General features: G+C 40.4%; 1 protein-coding gene across 1 annotated transcript in view; it reads right to left on the minus strand.

Moving 5' to 3' along the window:
- Positions 1 to 9,882: 9,882 nt before the first annotated feature.
- The window catches only part of LIMCH1 (LIM and calponin homology domains 1), a gene marked incomplete at both ends in the record, with an annotated part of 360,621 nt that continues 354,101 nt past the window's right edge, over positions 9,883 to 16,402 (minus strand). Inside the window, 2 exons of the mRNA XM_080697252.1 lie at positions 9,883 to 9,908; positions 16,149 to 16,251. Of these exons, the coding sequence (XP_080553378.1) occupies positions 9,883 to 9,908; positions 16,149 to 16,251 (129 nt within the window). The remainder of the gene's footprint in view (positions 9,909 to 16,148; positions 16,252 to 16,402) is intronic.

Raw genomic sequence — 16,402 nt, forward strand, 5'->3', positions numbered from 1 at the left:
AGAGAATCAGTAAAGGAAATGAGCAGGTAATTTATAGGAGTGGAAACTGGACTGTGGGACAAGGTTAGAAGATCATCTCAGCTCGGCCTTACTAGTAGACAGTAGTAATGAGGTATCGTTTCCTTTCAACCGAAGAGTACAAAATTAAGAGGCATGACATCCTACATTTTGGGTATGATGTAGGGAAATAGGGTCTTTTGTACATTGCTGTCAGACGCATTGGAACAATCAGTCTAGAAAGCAGTGTGGCAGTATCTAGTGACATTGATAGCATTCCTAATAGGGCTTAAGACTAAATTTGAAAAATGAAGACAATAAAATTGATAGGCCCTCACAACTTCCTTGATAACGTTTCCCTCCTCTGGCCCCAGCTCCTGTACTTTGTGCTATTTCTTTGTTCTGTTTTACTCCTTTACCATATATTACATACCCCGCAGACCATAATGCTTGGCTTTCTATTTTAATTGGGCTTCATATCAATGGTATCACAACATGTCATGTTTGTATGCACTCACAGATGTCTTGCTATTTTAGTGAGATTTTTTTTTTTTTTTTTTTTTTTTTTTGCGGGGGAGAGGTACTAGGGACTGAACTCGGGGACATTCTACATATGACCTATACCCTAAGCCCTTCCAAATAAAAAATAAAAATTGAAACAGGGTCTTGCTAAGTTGTTGAGGGTCTAAGTTGTTGAGGCTGGCCTTGAACCTGCAATCCTCCTATCTCAGCCTCCCAAGTACAGGGATTACAGCCCTGTGCCACCACACCCAGTTTAATCTATCTTTTTTTAATGAGGTTCGCCCAAATATGCATGTACTCTGAAACTTCACTACTCACTTTTCACTGTGAAGTTGAAACACCATAATTATACTCAAGCAGTGCCATGAGGGATAGTCTTCAAACATGACAGATTCCAGAGCTTCTCCTGGTGCAGGCCAGGGTATTTATGTCCTAGAAGTGAAGTTGCTATGCCAAAGTATGAGCTCCACCAACGGCACAGTAACGCAGAGCAGTTTACGGCCTGCATCCTCAGCAGCGGCGTGTGGGAGCCGGTGTTCCCCATCCTCGCCAGCACCTGGTCTCACCAGCTTAAGAGCTCCTCGGCCTGGTGGTTGAAGAACCATAACATGGTCCTTCATAATGGCTTTTATTTGTATCTCCCTCCAAATAAAATTGAATATGTTGGTATGTGTGTGTGAGTTTTGTGGTTCATGTTTCTTCTCCCCCTCCCCCTCCTCCTCCTCCTCTTCCTCCTTCTTCTTCTTCTTCTTCTTTTTTGCGGGTCTGGGGATGGAACCCAGGGGCATTTGACCTCTGAGCTACACCCCCTGCCCTATTTTTTATTCTTTATTTTGAGACAGGGTCCCACTGAGTTGCAGAGGGCCTCACTAAGTAGCTGAGGCTGTCCGCGAACCAAAATCCTCTGGTCTCAGCCTCCCAAATGCTGGGATTACAAGCGTGCACCACCATGCCCGGCTTCCTCCTCCTCCTCTCCTTCTCCTCCTCCTCCTCCTCCTCGTCCTCGTCCTCCTCCTCCTCCTCCTCCTCCTCCTCCTCCTCCTCCTTCTTCTTCTTCTTCTTCTTCTTCTTCTTCTTCTTCTTCTTCTTCTTCTTCATTTTTTTGGTGAAATGCCTATTCATGCCCTTTTTCTTCTTCTATTGGGCGTTTTTTTTTGTTTGTTTGTTTTGTTTTGTTTTGTTTTTTGTTTTGCAGGTCTGGAGCCCAGGGGCATTTGACCTCCGAGCTACACCCCCTGCCCTGTTTTTTATTTTTTATTTTGAAACCGGGTCTCACTGAGTTGCAGAGGGCCTCACTAAGTAGCTGAGGCTGTCTGCAAACCGCGATCCTCCGGTCTCAGCCTCCCGAATGCTGGGATTACAAGCGTGTGCCACCACGCCCGGCTACCAACCTGTTTGTATTTTTCTTACTGATAATTTGGGAATTGTGTATTTGGGGCACAAAATGTTTGTTGATTATATGTATAACAAATATCTTCTCTTGGTTTGTAGTTTTTTGTTGTTCAAATTTATTTTTATCATACATGAGCGCTTAATTCTTAATAGAGTTAAATGATTTTCTATTTTTTGGGGGGTGATCATGTTTTAACTTTTGATTTAACTCACATTTTTCTTGATCACCTGTAAGGTTGAAGGCCATTTATATTTTGTTCTTTTCTTTAGGTGTGTGTGTGTGTGTGTGTGTGTGTGTGTGTGTGTGTGTGTCACAGGGAATTAAACCCAGAGTGCTCTACCATTGAGCTACATCCCCAGCCCTTTTTAATTTTTATTTTAAGACTGGCTTTAAATTTGTGATATTCCTGCCTCAGCTTCCCAAGTACCGGTTGTGTATTATTGTGCCCAATTTATATGTCATTTTTTGTATGAGTGTGTATGTATGTGTGTGTGTGTGTGTGTGTGTGTGTGTGTGTGCATGTATGCGCGCGCCTAGTACCGAAGATTGAACTCAGAGGCATTTTGCCCAGTCCAATTTTATTTTATTTTGAAATAGAGCCTAAGTTACTGCACACTGGCCTTGAACCTATGATCCTCCTGTGTCAGAATCTCAAGTACTGGGATTATAGACATGCACCATTGTGCCCCACAAGGACTTTATTTTTTTGTGGTACTGGGGGTGGAATCCAGGGGCTTTCTACCTCCTTGCTATACTCCCAGACCTTTTTTATACTTCATTTGGAAACAAGGTCTCACTAAGTTGCTGAGAGCCTCACTAAGTAGCTGAGGCTGGCTTCGAACCTGTGTGATCCTCCTGTCTCAGCCTCCCAAGCGCTGGGATTACAAGCGTGCACCACCATGCCCAGCTCCCCACAACGATGTTCAGTATGTTATATATGCCTTTAAATCTTATAGATATTAATCCTTCACTATATTTATTGAAAATATTTTTTGTTTTTCATTAAAGATTTTATTCAATATTCTCTGTACTAAGTATGTATTTAAATATATTTAAACCTTTCATTCTTTTCCTACTTTGCTCTTTTTTATACTTGCCATTGAACACTCTAATCCATGTGGAATTGATATCATTGTAAAAAGGTGACATTAATAAACTGTTCCTCCCTTAATCACTGATTTGTATATGATTATTATTATACTCTAAATTTTTTATATTCTTTTGGGTCCATTCCTAGACCATATTGTTTGCCAAGTTAATACAATTAGTTTATCATTTCTTGTCTCAGATATGTATTTCATCTTTTATCTTTAGAGTAAATTTTATTGTTCAGTAAGGCAAATTCCTCTGGGTCATCTTCCTTGGATCATTTCAGAAAAGGCGTTCCCCATTGTCTAGTCAAATATTCCACTTGTTTCCCAGAGTGTTGCTATATTAAGATGAAGCATCTTGATTTTCAAAGTATTAGAAAACAGGAAATGTAGTAATCATCACACCTCTTCATGGACTTGGGAAACCGATGGCTGCTTTGGGATCAGAGCTGGGGGTAGTAATTAATCTGTACCAAAGAGGTGTGAGCGTAGAGAGCTTGGTTCAGCAATTGGTAGGGGCTTCCTGTGTCTGTATGTCAATCACTCTCAGCCACGGTGTTTTCTGAACCAACAAGGGTCTTTTGGAGTCATTCTCCATCTCCCTGGTGAACAATAAAGAACACTGTCTTTCACAGACAATGTCATTATTCCTGCTGAAAAAGTAAAATACCCCAACTCATGTACCAATGATCTGTTTGTCATGAAGCAACACTGTGGATCTGAATCGCGGGATCCAGAGTCTACGCCCACTCGGGGGGTTAGAAAGAGGTCTTTCTTTTGTTCAAGCCTTGGCTGTGAGTTTGAGAAAGCTGAGGTTCAGTTGCAAAACAAAAAACGGGCTGCACAACGTTGTTATCTGTCAGGCAGGACTAGCTGTTCCCAATCTCAGAGACCAGATGTGAGGAGGGAGGGCTCGGAGGTAGTGTGTGTCCGGGGAAAGGCCAGTTTGGCCAGGGCTGCCATTGGCATAAAGGGGGACTTCAGTCCCTAGCCAAGACCACAGTGCCCACGGCCATGCTGTGAGGAAGAGTTATTCTCATTCCAGGATGAGAAAAGCAAAACTCAATAGGAAAAAAATCGAATACTAAGTCTTCTTGAGCACTTATTTGTAAGCGTACGTTTACTGTGAAGAGAGTGTTCTGGTATTTGTGTGCAGAGAAAATGCTACTAAGGTCCAGCTGTGCTCGAGGGCCAACTACCTCATCTCACTGGCAGAAGGTCCCAGACACTTGGAAGCTGAGAACAATCGAATTGAACGGAGACAAATGACTGACTGGAGCCGGTGGGTAGAATACAGTTATGTAAAATCTTACACTTATCAAGGATGAGTCACTTCTGCCTCTTATAGCTTGCTCCCTCACCTATAAAATGAGGAGGCATACATCCATCTTGTTAGACATCGGAGAGACTGTTTCATAAATGAAACAATGCATGAGTGCATTTGATAAAAGAATGTTAGATAAATTTAGGAAAAAATTTAGTCTGTCTTTTGCACATGTCTATCCTTTTAAATGAAATGGAAGCCAGAATGAAACTAAAGAGTAGCATTGGTGTTCATGAAACAGCAATCTTTGATGGCATTGCACAAAATGGGATCACCCCAAAGTGTCATGAAACTGTAGCAGTACCACCCACTAATTGAGTCAGTTAGCTCCTTTCTCCTGTGACCCAATAATCTCTGAAGTGCAAATATTTTGCATGGACATCTGTTGATATATTTGTCAAATGAAATAGCTCACAGCATAGCAGAGTAGCAGCAGCTGATAAAAAAGCCAGTGAAGCCTCAGCTACCAGTTGCAAACTGACACTCTGAAGACAAAAATCTGACTTGTAGATATATATCTTTCGAGCCTCACAATTTTGGAGGGCGCTGTGTTGGAAAATGTTTTGAATTGTCAATGTTTAAAAATGGAGAGCCGGGCGTGGTGGCACAGGCTTGTAATTCCAGCATTTGGGAGGCTGAGACAAGAGGATCATGGTCAAGGACAGCCTCAGCTACTACTTAGTGAGGCCCCTTGCAACTCAGTGAGACCCTGTTCTAAGATAAAAAATACAAAATAGGGCTGGGGGTGTGGCTCGGAGGTAGAAAGTCTCTGGGTTCCACCCCCAGTACCACCAAAAAAAAAAAAAAAAAAAAAAGTATCTGGGATAAAATATTTTTCTTTTCATAACAATATTCTTTTTTATTTTTGTGGTCCTGGGGGATTGAACTCAGGGGTATTCAACCTCTGAGAAACACTCCTAGTCCTTTTTATCCTTAATTTTTAAATAGGCTTTCATTAAGTAACCATGGCTGGCCTCAAATCTGCAATCTTCTTGTCTTAGCATCCTAAGTACTGGGATTATGGACACTTGGCTATGTAATTATTTCCTCCTCCTCCTCCTCCTCCTCCTCCTCCTCTACTTCCTCCTCCTTCTGTGTGTGTGTGTGTGTGTGTGTGTGTGTGTGTGTGTGTGTGTGTGTGAGAGACAGACAGACAGACAGACAGACACACACACACACACACACACACACACACACACACACACTGGGGATTGAACCCAGGAGCATTCTACCTCTGAGCTACACCCCTAGCTCTTTTAATTTTTATTTTGAAACAGTCTTGTTAAGTCACCATGTGCTGGCCTTGAACCTTGCAAACTCCTTTCTCTACCTCTCAAGTAGTGGGATTATAGGCACCCAGTCGAGATATATTTTTTTATTTTTTGATATTAGGGATTAAACTCTGGGGCATTCTACTTCTGAGCTACACCTACAGCCCTTTATAAAAAATAAAAAAAAAAAAGCAAAAAAAATAGGATAGTTCCTGAGGCTGGCCTCAACCCTGCAATCCTGTTTCAGCCTCCCATGTACTGAGAATTCAGACTTGTATTGCCATCACACCTGGCCTGGCTATGCTATTCGTTATAGACCTCAGAGTAACAGTCTTTTTAAAATTTTGTTTTGTTTTGAAATAAATTCTAGCGGAAACAAGCTTTCATTTAAATAGCAGTGGATGTATTATATTACTCTGGCAACTACAAAAACTCTTACTAAAGGAAAAGCATCCAATTTTTTCCCCCATGGAAACATCAGCAACAACTAGACTAACTAGCCCAGTGAACTTTGCAAAAAACAGCAGAATACAGCCTGTGCTAGCAATGAAAATCTCAAGGGCTTTGCTTGCTATTACAGCCTCTGACACACAGAAGGCCAAGGGCATGTGGGATTTGGCATTTAACAGCACCAGCAGGACGCCCCTGTTTATAGCTTGTTCCCTGGTTCCCCGTCCCTGGATGACTGAGAAAAGGACGGTAGGGAAGCAGACTGCTTGCATACGGCTGGTGCAGAACATAGGGGCAGTTTGGGGACAAGTGGTGCTTCAGTTCATTAGATCTTACACTGTGTATGGATAACTAGAGTATGTATTGCATTAGAAATACTACATAGAAAGAACGAAGAAACGTCATGAAAAGTTTGCTAGTGAAAAGAAACGAGTCACCCATTTTTCAGAGGACCTGCCTTGTTTTCTTCCAGTGCCGAAAGCTGACCATCCATTTTTGGCTTCTGACAACTTCCACTGGCTTCTGCATAGTCTGTCATGATTATTTTGTGTCTTGTCTCAAGGAGTTTAAAATCCTTTCCTTAGGGGGCCCTATAACCAGCTGGTAAGTTTGATTTGCTTTAAGTAGCTGACCTTAACCAGGCGCAGAGGCGCACATCTGTAATCCCAGTATTTAGGAGGCTGATCCAGGAGGATCACAGGTTCAGGACCAGCCTCAGTGAGATCCTGTTTCAAAATTAAAAATAAAAAGGGCTTGGAGTGTAGCTAAGAGGTAGTAGAATACCCCTGGGTTCAATCCCCAATATAAAAAGAGCAGACCTCACACAGACACCGTTACTATCATCTGCCTGTGTGACCCTGAACCAAGAGTCGCAGGAGGAGCCTGATTATCTGTTTCTCAGGTAGGAAAACTGCCCCCCTCCCAAACCCTGCAAAAATAACAAAAGGCATTCAAATTGATTTGAGTATTTTATTTATAAATGTACATGTGCTATAAAAGCTGTTGCATTTTAGACAACGTTTTATATTTTTATTATTATTATTTTTTTTACTATTTCTCAGAGGCATTTTAGAATAAATATTGTAAATGAATGTTAGTGTAACTGGTATAGAATGTTGGCCCACCCAGAGCAGTGACATCTTTTGGACTGACTCACACATGAGGTGGATCATTTCAGTTCGTTAAACCTTACATTTTGTGTGGATAACTAGAATATGTATTGCATTAGTAATACTACATAGAAAGAATAAGGACATGTCATGAAAAGTTTGCTAGCGAAAAAAATGAGTTACCCATTTTTTCTTAAAAAAGAGGAAAAACTAGCTTTTGGAGTTATGAGCAAAAAAAAAAAAATCAGATATACTTCTTATACTTCCTCAGGAACAATAAATCACTCCCTTGCCTCATCTGTTTTTTAAGCAAACACATTTACATTAGAGCTCCACAGAGCAGAGCTTTTTTTTTTTTTTTTTCCTTCTGGGATCTCAAAGATTATTTAAAAAGAAATAGATCATCCTCATTATGCTGCACTGGGAAAAAACAAGATCGAGTGTGCCTACGCTGTCATGTAACCGACTCCAAATGAAATAGAAATCAAATAGAAATAGAAACGGTTGGCAATTAGAATTTAGAAAATGTTGGAGACCGTCCTGTGCTGGTGACTTGTGTTCATTATGGGAAAGCACATTTCGGAGCTGGAGAATGGGGCTTTATTTTTCTTGACTCAATTCTAGCTTCAATCCATGTACAATGAGTCTCACTAAGAAATATGTATAAATGGGTCTGTGAAACCAGAAGAGAATGTGCAATATTCTCATAATCCTTACATAATGGATGGAGTTCCACATGTAAAAAGTATTCTATAAAAATCGGCTATGAATGGCCATATTGTACACGTTCTGTGCATCGTTTGTGATAAAATACTCTGCTAATGTCATGCAAAGTGTAAACATCCACATTATCAAAATATTTAATAAAACATGCAGGTGGTTAATCAAAATATTAGACTTAATATGTACATTTTCAAAACTTTGTTTTCTTTTAAATTTATCCTTATTTTCTTTTCGAATTCTTTTTCTTTTTTCCCCTCTGCAAAACAGCAAACTCCTCCATGAGAAGTCATGGGAACTTGGAAGTGACTTCCTCTCTCCTCAATGCATTGCAGCCATAACTCACCACTGGCTATGTACAACACCTCTGTATTTCTAAGGCACAATTTTTTTTTTTAAAAAATGAAATGATGTGTAAATTTCAATCCAGTAACAGCTCGTCCAAATGACAAAGTGGCCAAAACACCTCCAGTGGCTGAGGAAATTTCTGCACCTCTATGGAACCCACATGCAAAGAACTGTCTATCATGGAAATAAATAACTGCTAGCCATATGCAATATGACATAGAAAGAAATGATTGCTTACACAACAACAACAAAAAAATCCACGTGCTCTCCTTATGACTACATTAACCTATTAGGAGTGTATCCGTACTCTACATTCACAAAATGTCATCTTCACTGATTTGCCATTATTTTAAGGCAGAATAAATAGTTTTCCTTTCTCCAGTCTTCGGGAAACAGCCTGGAGATCTCAGTGGTGATGGGTTTCAGTCACTCGATTCCTCTCTTGTCCCACCAGGTGGAAAATAAACCAGCTCTCGCGAAAGTTGCATTCTAGACTCCACGAGCAAGGCCCAGAGTTGCTGAGAGTGCAGAAGGTGAAGCAGGAGTGGGCAGGGCGCAGTCGGAGCCGGTTCTTGCTCTTCACATACCAGTGGCTCATGGCCTCGTAGGTCACTTGGATTCTGCTATGGTGTGCATCGGACCTGTGCATCGGACCCCCGAGGAGAACGTGGGAGCGAGGTGAGCAGTCTTCACACCTGTCAATGGGCTCCTCTTGAGGCCTGACATTTTCTACGCCTCGTCTCCTCTTACTGAAGACTTGATGAAGTGCCTGCCCAGAAGCAAGCATCCCAGGCCTTGCTGCTAACAATGACCCCACCCCTCTTTTGAGGATTAAACTTCCTCACAGATTTTGGTGATAAGTTTGGGAAAGGATGATTGAAATATTTCCATCTGGTTGCTTCCTACCCTTGGGCAATGTCCTAGAGTATAACTCTAGTTGATATTACAAGGATTCTCTTTATTTGACGGATCAGCCTATATTAATGACATAACTTCCAAAGTACACACAATCTAATGCTAACAGTGCAATAATTTATTGGTATAATTTCTACCTCAAAAGGTAAGTAACACAAATGTTTTCAGGATTACAGTATATACTATCAGACTAGTGTCTTTGCATTAAAAACAAGTTATAGGTCAGAGACAGAGCTGGCCATGATATTTAGTTTTTCTGAAATGCATTAAATTTATGCTCCTGTCTTAGAAGACCACATGTCTCACGTTGGCATGTCTTGCACTTTCTGCAGCTCAATTCTGTAAACATAAAGTGTTTAATTTCTAGAAATACTAAAACATAACGGGTTTATTGCATCCTTTAGCTACTTTCCAAAGATGAGGGTAACACATTTTAAGTCGTAAGCCTGTTTGGCTGTGCTAAAACCTTTAAAAAAAACTATCCAGGATTATTACAATTGAATATTCTTTTATACTGCAAAAAATGCAAAAAAAAAGAAACCCCACCCCTCAAAAAAAAAAAGAAACAACACAGGAAAAACACAAACTGTGTGCTACATAAGAACAGATACCACTCTTTAGAAGAGCCTTTCAGAAGTTAGATGAATGCCAAGAAGCCCCTGAATTTGGGATTTTGTTAAGCAATTGGCTGGGGACACCCTCAATAGAGAAACGGTGAGTAATCGGGGAGCTTGAAAACCGCTCACAATGTTGTAGGTTGGCCGGCACCTGTTGAGGAAAGAAACACAGCGACCTAGATCAACATTTATTGCTTCCCATGTTGTAAAATTTCCCTGATTAGCAATTAACCTTGCTGGAGTCTCTCCCCACCTCATCCCGCCGCCCTTTTACTTAAAGCAGTCTGCGGGGCTGGCACCCCCTGGAGTTTGCACCGCATGTGAAACCACTTAGCAAGGTACCAGGTCACATACATGTGCTGAAGTTTAACTCAAATGCCCGCCCCCCACCCCCCCACATCAAATGCTACCCCAGCCAGATTCCTCTAAGAGCACAGCCCTTGAAACTGGAGGAGTTTGACTTATGACCTAGAAACAGGATTGTGAGATTTAGCAAACACAATATAGAACACCCAGTGAAATTTGATTTTTAGATAACACACTTTAAAAAAAAATTTAGTACAAGTATGGCCCCCAAATCACACATACTTGTACTAAATCCAGATCTTGTAATCTTTGAGACATACACATACAAAAACAAAAACTAAAATAAAAAAAATCTTAATTTGAGCCAGGCATGGTGGTGCATACTTAATACTTGGGATGCTGAGACGGGAGGACCACAGGTTTGAGGCCAGTCTCAGCAATGCAGCAAGGCTCCCAGAAACTTAGTGAGACCCTCTTCCAAAATAAAAAATAAAATAGGGATGGGGGTGTAACTTAGCATGCTCCTAGCTTCAATTCCCTAGTCACCCCCCTCCCCGAGTTAATTAGACATCTTGAATTTTATACTGGTCCTTATCCAGAAAGGATGGAGTTCATATTCTTGCTGGAACCTTCACCAGGTCTCTCCTTCCTTTTAGGCACTAGAGTGGTGACAGGGCATCATAGCATCGAAAAGGACCCCGGGGAGTTTGCACTAAATGCATTTCAGGAGGGTAAATGACGGAACAGAGCGCCACCCAGCCACCCAGCGCCCCGCGCCCATGGTGGGCTACACGTGTGATGGCTGGACTCGTGACAGGCGATTTGTTCTGCACTTCCATTCCCATTTACATACCAACTTAAAAACTGTTTACACTGCTTTTAGGAATTGCATTTTAATATGCTGTTATGCTACTTTTCCCTCCAAGAGAAAAATTTCATTTAAATGTGACTAGTTACTTGGAGAAAATAAGATTATATATTCAGGTTTTATTATTCCACCAAATGAAATTATTTTGTTTCACTTAAGATGCCTGTGATGTAAAGCACCTTTCGCATCTATCCATCTCCCCTCTTCTCTACTCACATCAAAGGAAAACAAGAAAGGAAAGAAGGAAGGAAGAAAAATGAGTCTAAGCTATTTCTTCCCCTTCTGACTCTTTTATTGCATCTGGGATTTATGCAACCAATTCAGGTATATTTATATTTCTCTAGCCAAATTATTAGCCCCTCCACCTAGTCATCCCCACGGTGTATTTATTTCTTATGACACCAAGAAAAAGTGGGCAATATTCTCCTATGTGCCATGTCATTCTCTCCATCATGTGTTGACAATTACAATGAGCCTAAAATGATACTAATATTCACCTGGAAAAATTAACACGGGAGAGTTAGGAAAAACTTGGAAAAAATAATTGGAGGGAATGTGGCCATTATTGCCCAATATTAAAAGATATTATGAAGATATAATAATTAAAACTATTCAGTAATGGAGAATAAATAGGCTAATAAAGCATAATAAAATATTCAGCAACATATTCAAATATATATGGGACTTAGTTTATGAGAAAGTTAACATTTCAAGTCAGTGAGAATAAAACGAATTATTCATTAAATAGAATTCACATAACTGGGTAATTGGAAAAAATATGGGGTTCAGTATCTACCCATTTTTTTAATCCCAAAATACATTCTTAATGATCACATATTTACATGTGAAAAAGAAAACCAAAAATCCCAGGTAAGTTTATTTATACTTCAGAATAGAGAGCATTTTTTCTACTTACTATATAGAACCCAGAAACCAATATATATGTTTATATATATAAAATATACCTATATATACATATTTAATTACCTAAATGAAAATCTTCTGTCTGAAAATAAACTGCTAAGTTGAAAAACTATAATAATTGCAGCATGCAGCAAATATAACATAGGGAAGATTTCCTTAATGAACTAAAACAAATTTGGTGTCAGCCAGGCGTGGTGGGCACGCTTGTAATCCCCGCACTTGGGAGGCGGAGACAGGAGGATCCCGCAGGTTGGAAGCCAGCCACGCTGGCTTAGGAGACCCTGTTTCCAAAAAATAAAATAGGTCTGGGAGTGTAGCCCGGAGGTAGAAGGGCTTCCAGGAACCCCAGTACCACAAAAAAAAAAAAAAAAAGAAAGAAAAAAAAATTGCTGTCAACACAAGAAAGAACTTAGTGAGAACCTGTCTCAGAAAGAAACAAACAAAAGGCTGGGGTGCAGCTCAGTGGTAGAGCACTTGCCTCGCATGTACAAGGACCTGGGTTCAATTCCCAGTCCTGAAGTGTGTGTGTGTGTGTGTGTGTGTGTGTGTGTGTGTGTGTGTGTGTGAATAAACAAATGAAAAGATGCTCACACTCAAGTTAAAAAATACAGATCGTGCCAGGCGTGATGGCACAACGCTTGTAATCCCCGCGCTTGGGAGGCAGAGACAGGAGAATCGCACAGGTTTGAAGCCAGCCGCGCGCGCTGCCTTAGGAGACCCTGTTTCCAAATAAAAATGTAAAAATAGGTCTGGGAGTGTAGCCCAGAGGTTGAAGGGCTTCCAGGAACCCCAGTACCACTAAAAATAAAAAAATACAGATCGAGCTAAGCATAGTGGCGCACACCTGGAATCTGAGAGGCTGAGATAAAAGGATCACAGGTTTGAGGTTTTAAGCCAGTGAGTGGTGACCTAATGAGGCCCTGTTCCAAAGAGGTTGAAATCAGAACTACAGTGACATATGCATACCCATGTTCATAGCAGCACAATTCATAATAGCCAAACTATGGAACCAACCTAGGTCTCCACCAACAGATGAATGGATTGCAAAATCATGGGAAATAAACACAATGGAATTCTACTCAGCTATAAAGAACAAAATCATGTCATTTGCAAGAAGATGGAAAGACCTGGAGAACATTATGTTAAGTGAGATCAGCCAAGCACAGAAAGAGAAGGGACATATGTTTTCTCTAATATGCCCAAACTAAGGAGTATTAGGGATACCAGAGGGACTCCAGATAATGGAGGGGAAACCTCAGCAAAGCTGAAATGGAAGGGTAGGAGAGGAAGAAGGCTGAGGTTGATGGAGGAGCTACATCCGAATGTGTGTAAAAATATAAATATAGCATGGTTAACCTGGACACTCATTGTTGGGAGAAGGCAAAGGGGAAGCGGGGGAGGGTACCAAGCATAGTCTGAATGTATGCCATTTTCAATGTGTTCCACATAAAAAAGTAAAATAAAATTTAAAAAGATGTTAAAAAAGATAAAAAAAATTTAAAAAGGGGCTGAGGTGTAGCTCAGTAGCAGAACACTCCTGGGTTCAATCCTCAGGAAAGAAGGGAGACTCCAAAGGAGGGAGAGGCACACGGTTTCTTCTCACCTATAGAGCGGAATTTTATTTTAGTTATTTTTTTGCCATATTGGGGATGGAACCCAAAGCTTCATGCATACTAGGCAACTGCTCTGTCACTGAGCTAGACCTCCAGCTCAGAGTGGAAATTTTAACGTCTGATCATATCTAGAGCTGTGTCGGCATGAAGGAAGACGGCTCAGTCATTCATCTTACAGGGAGAGTGCACTTTCCAAACAATTCTTAGGCAAGATATCTGAATATTTAAAGAGCACAAGCCTTTTAACTCAGCGTTGCTACTGCTCAGAAGCTATATTTTGGAGATGCTTTCAAATGTTCACCAGGGTATGTTCAGTGGAGCAGTTAAAAGGTATTAAAAATGAGAGAGAAAGCAAAGTGTCTTTTCCTTGAGAAATGGTTTTAAATTATGGTGAGTCCACACATGGGACTGTGGACAGTCATTAAAGAGCCATTAAAAGGAATGAGGAGACTAAACATGGGAAGTAGAAGAATCGCCAAGATATACCAAGTTAAAAGAACAGCAATGAAAACTAAGGACAGAACCCCACCACTGCATGGGTATAACCTCTGTGCAGTAAAACCCAGCATCTGTTTGAGGATATGCACCATGCATAGGTGTGTCCCCATGTGTGCAAGCATGTACACACAAAGGCTAACTGTGGGGATTTCCACTTTTAGTTTGGTATGTTCCTGAAAAATTCAAATTTTAAATCTCTTATAATTTATAACTTTCATTTATCCTTTTGAATGTCTTTAGAAGTATCTAGACAGACAGGCCTTTTTGCTTTCTTCTTTAATATTAGCATTCTAAGAAAAAAATCCTAGTAAAAGATCACATTTAAAACAGTAAGTAAACAAGGAAAACATCTGTATCCACGGTCTACCTCCAGATCATTTCCTTATTTTTCATCTTGTAACAGAAACTCCTTGGTTCTCCTCTTTAAATTTGGAATTAGAAACAGTTAATGTTCTTTGTATATGTAAGAGAAAAATTCTTGGCTTAGATCCCAAAAGCTAATCTCCAAAAGAACAACAATAAATTACTCAGCTTCTCAAAAAAAAAAAAAAAAAAGAATTTGGATGAAAACAGGTCACTGTCACCCAAAGGTGGGTCCAGGCATGCTCTCTGTCTGCCTCCTCCAAGCACTTTAAGTTATGAAAGAAATTCAGACCCGCAGCACTTTTCAAACCCTCCTGAACCTCGTGCAACCTAACAGCTCCCGCTACTGGTTTTGTCATTCACGTTCAGCCAGTTTGCTGAGGCTGAGAACGTACACTTCATTGTGAATGAGAGGAAAAACAAAATCACCTCCAAACCTCCAAACAAATACATGTTCTGGTTAAAGACTATGTATGTATGTAATTATGTATGTAATTATGATATATTATGTGTGTGTATATGTATGTGCATATGTTTATGATATATATGGTATTTCTCTATATATTTATAATACATGTGGTGCACTATTTACATGTTTTAATATATACACAATACATTGTGTAAAAAAAAAAAATATATATATATATATATATATATATATCATACATGGCATAAACAGTCCCGATTGATGGCAGTAGCTCTAAGCTAGAAATTTGACTTTGAGTCAAATTTTTACTATAGATCAAAATCATGTGGGTTTAATTTTTATTTCCCACAATTTTATCAGTAGGCACACATATCTCTGCATTTACTAAATTTACAACTATAAAAACTTAATCTAAACGATTATTTAAAAATATTTATTTTTGGTACTGGGGATTGAACCCAGGGGCGTTGCACCTCTAAGTCACATCCTCAGCTTTATTTTTTGATTTTGAAACAAGCCTTTGATTCTCTTGTCTTGGCCTTCTAAGTACTGGGATTACCAGATTGCACTCCATACCTGGCTTCTTTCATTCTTTTAAACATCTTCAGTCTTGCAGATGTAGTGAACCATAGAAAAAGGCTACTTACTCTGAGAAATAACGTATTTAAAGCATTTCTGAATTTCAAACTACCTTTTCACTCTCAGTTTTTGAAAAGTGTTTCTGCCTGATGAATTTGCCTTAAAAGGCCTCCTGCTGCCCACCAGAGTCCTCTGCTTAGACTCAGGTAGGGTTCAGAGGCAAGAGCTTCTGAACAGCAGCTAGGCAACAGCAGCTAGGCAACAGCACCCCCTGGCGTCGCCAAGGGAAACAGGAACCTTCCACATGAGCCCATGCGGAGGGCCTCAGGGCTCCAGGGAGGTCCTAGGCAGCAAGTATTTGTGATGGAATGGAGAGGATTCACACAAGTGGATCCCATCATTTTGTCTCTCAAGAAACTCAATTTTGTTGGGAGCAGCACACTATGTAATGAAAGTCCTGAATGTAGGGCATGGTGACACTGAAGAGTTGGTGCTTGAATTAATAAATGGTGGAGAGCCACTGTGCATTTTTCCATCCCCGAATGATGCAGGTCTTCTAATCACAAGTCTGGCCAAAGGGGATGGTGTTTCAGACCATCTCTTTTCCCTCCAGCTCCACTGAAATCCTGTGGAGGGCTAAGGCAATGTCTCCAACTTTGTGTACAGTTTTACCTGTGTCTTCTACCTCACTCTTAAGAATCCTTTCTCTCAGGGAAAGAGTGTCAACCAATGAGGTAAAACAGGTTGCTAAATTGGACCCTATGAAAGGCATGTGATTTCACGCCCATCTTGAGGCGGGGTCCCGGTACTTACTTCTGGATCGCATGTAACAGTCATTACAGTTGAGAAGACCATTGCGGATCCTCACGTCCGTCCCGCTCACTGCATCTCCCAGCTGTCCTTTACAAATCCCACACTGTAGGAAAGAAGGCCAGACATTAGAAGATGCAGAAGAAACTGTTTCTTTATTATGCTTAGTTACTGTTTATGTGAATAACACACAACCACTCCCATAATATCCACTGAGATTGCAATGCTCCATGGCTGATATATACAAATTATATATG

This window comes from Muscardinus avellanarius (assembly GCF_963383645.1).
Source record: "Muscardinus avellanarius genome assembly, chromosome: 6".
NCBI classification, from domain to species: Eukaryota; Metazoa; Chordata; class Mammalia; order Rodentia; family Gliridae; genus Muscardinus; species Muscardinus avellanarius.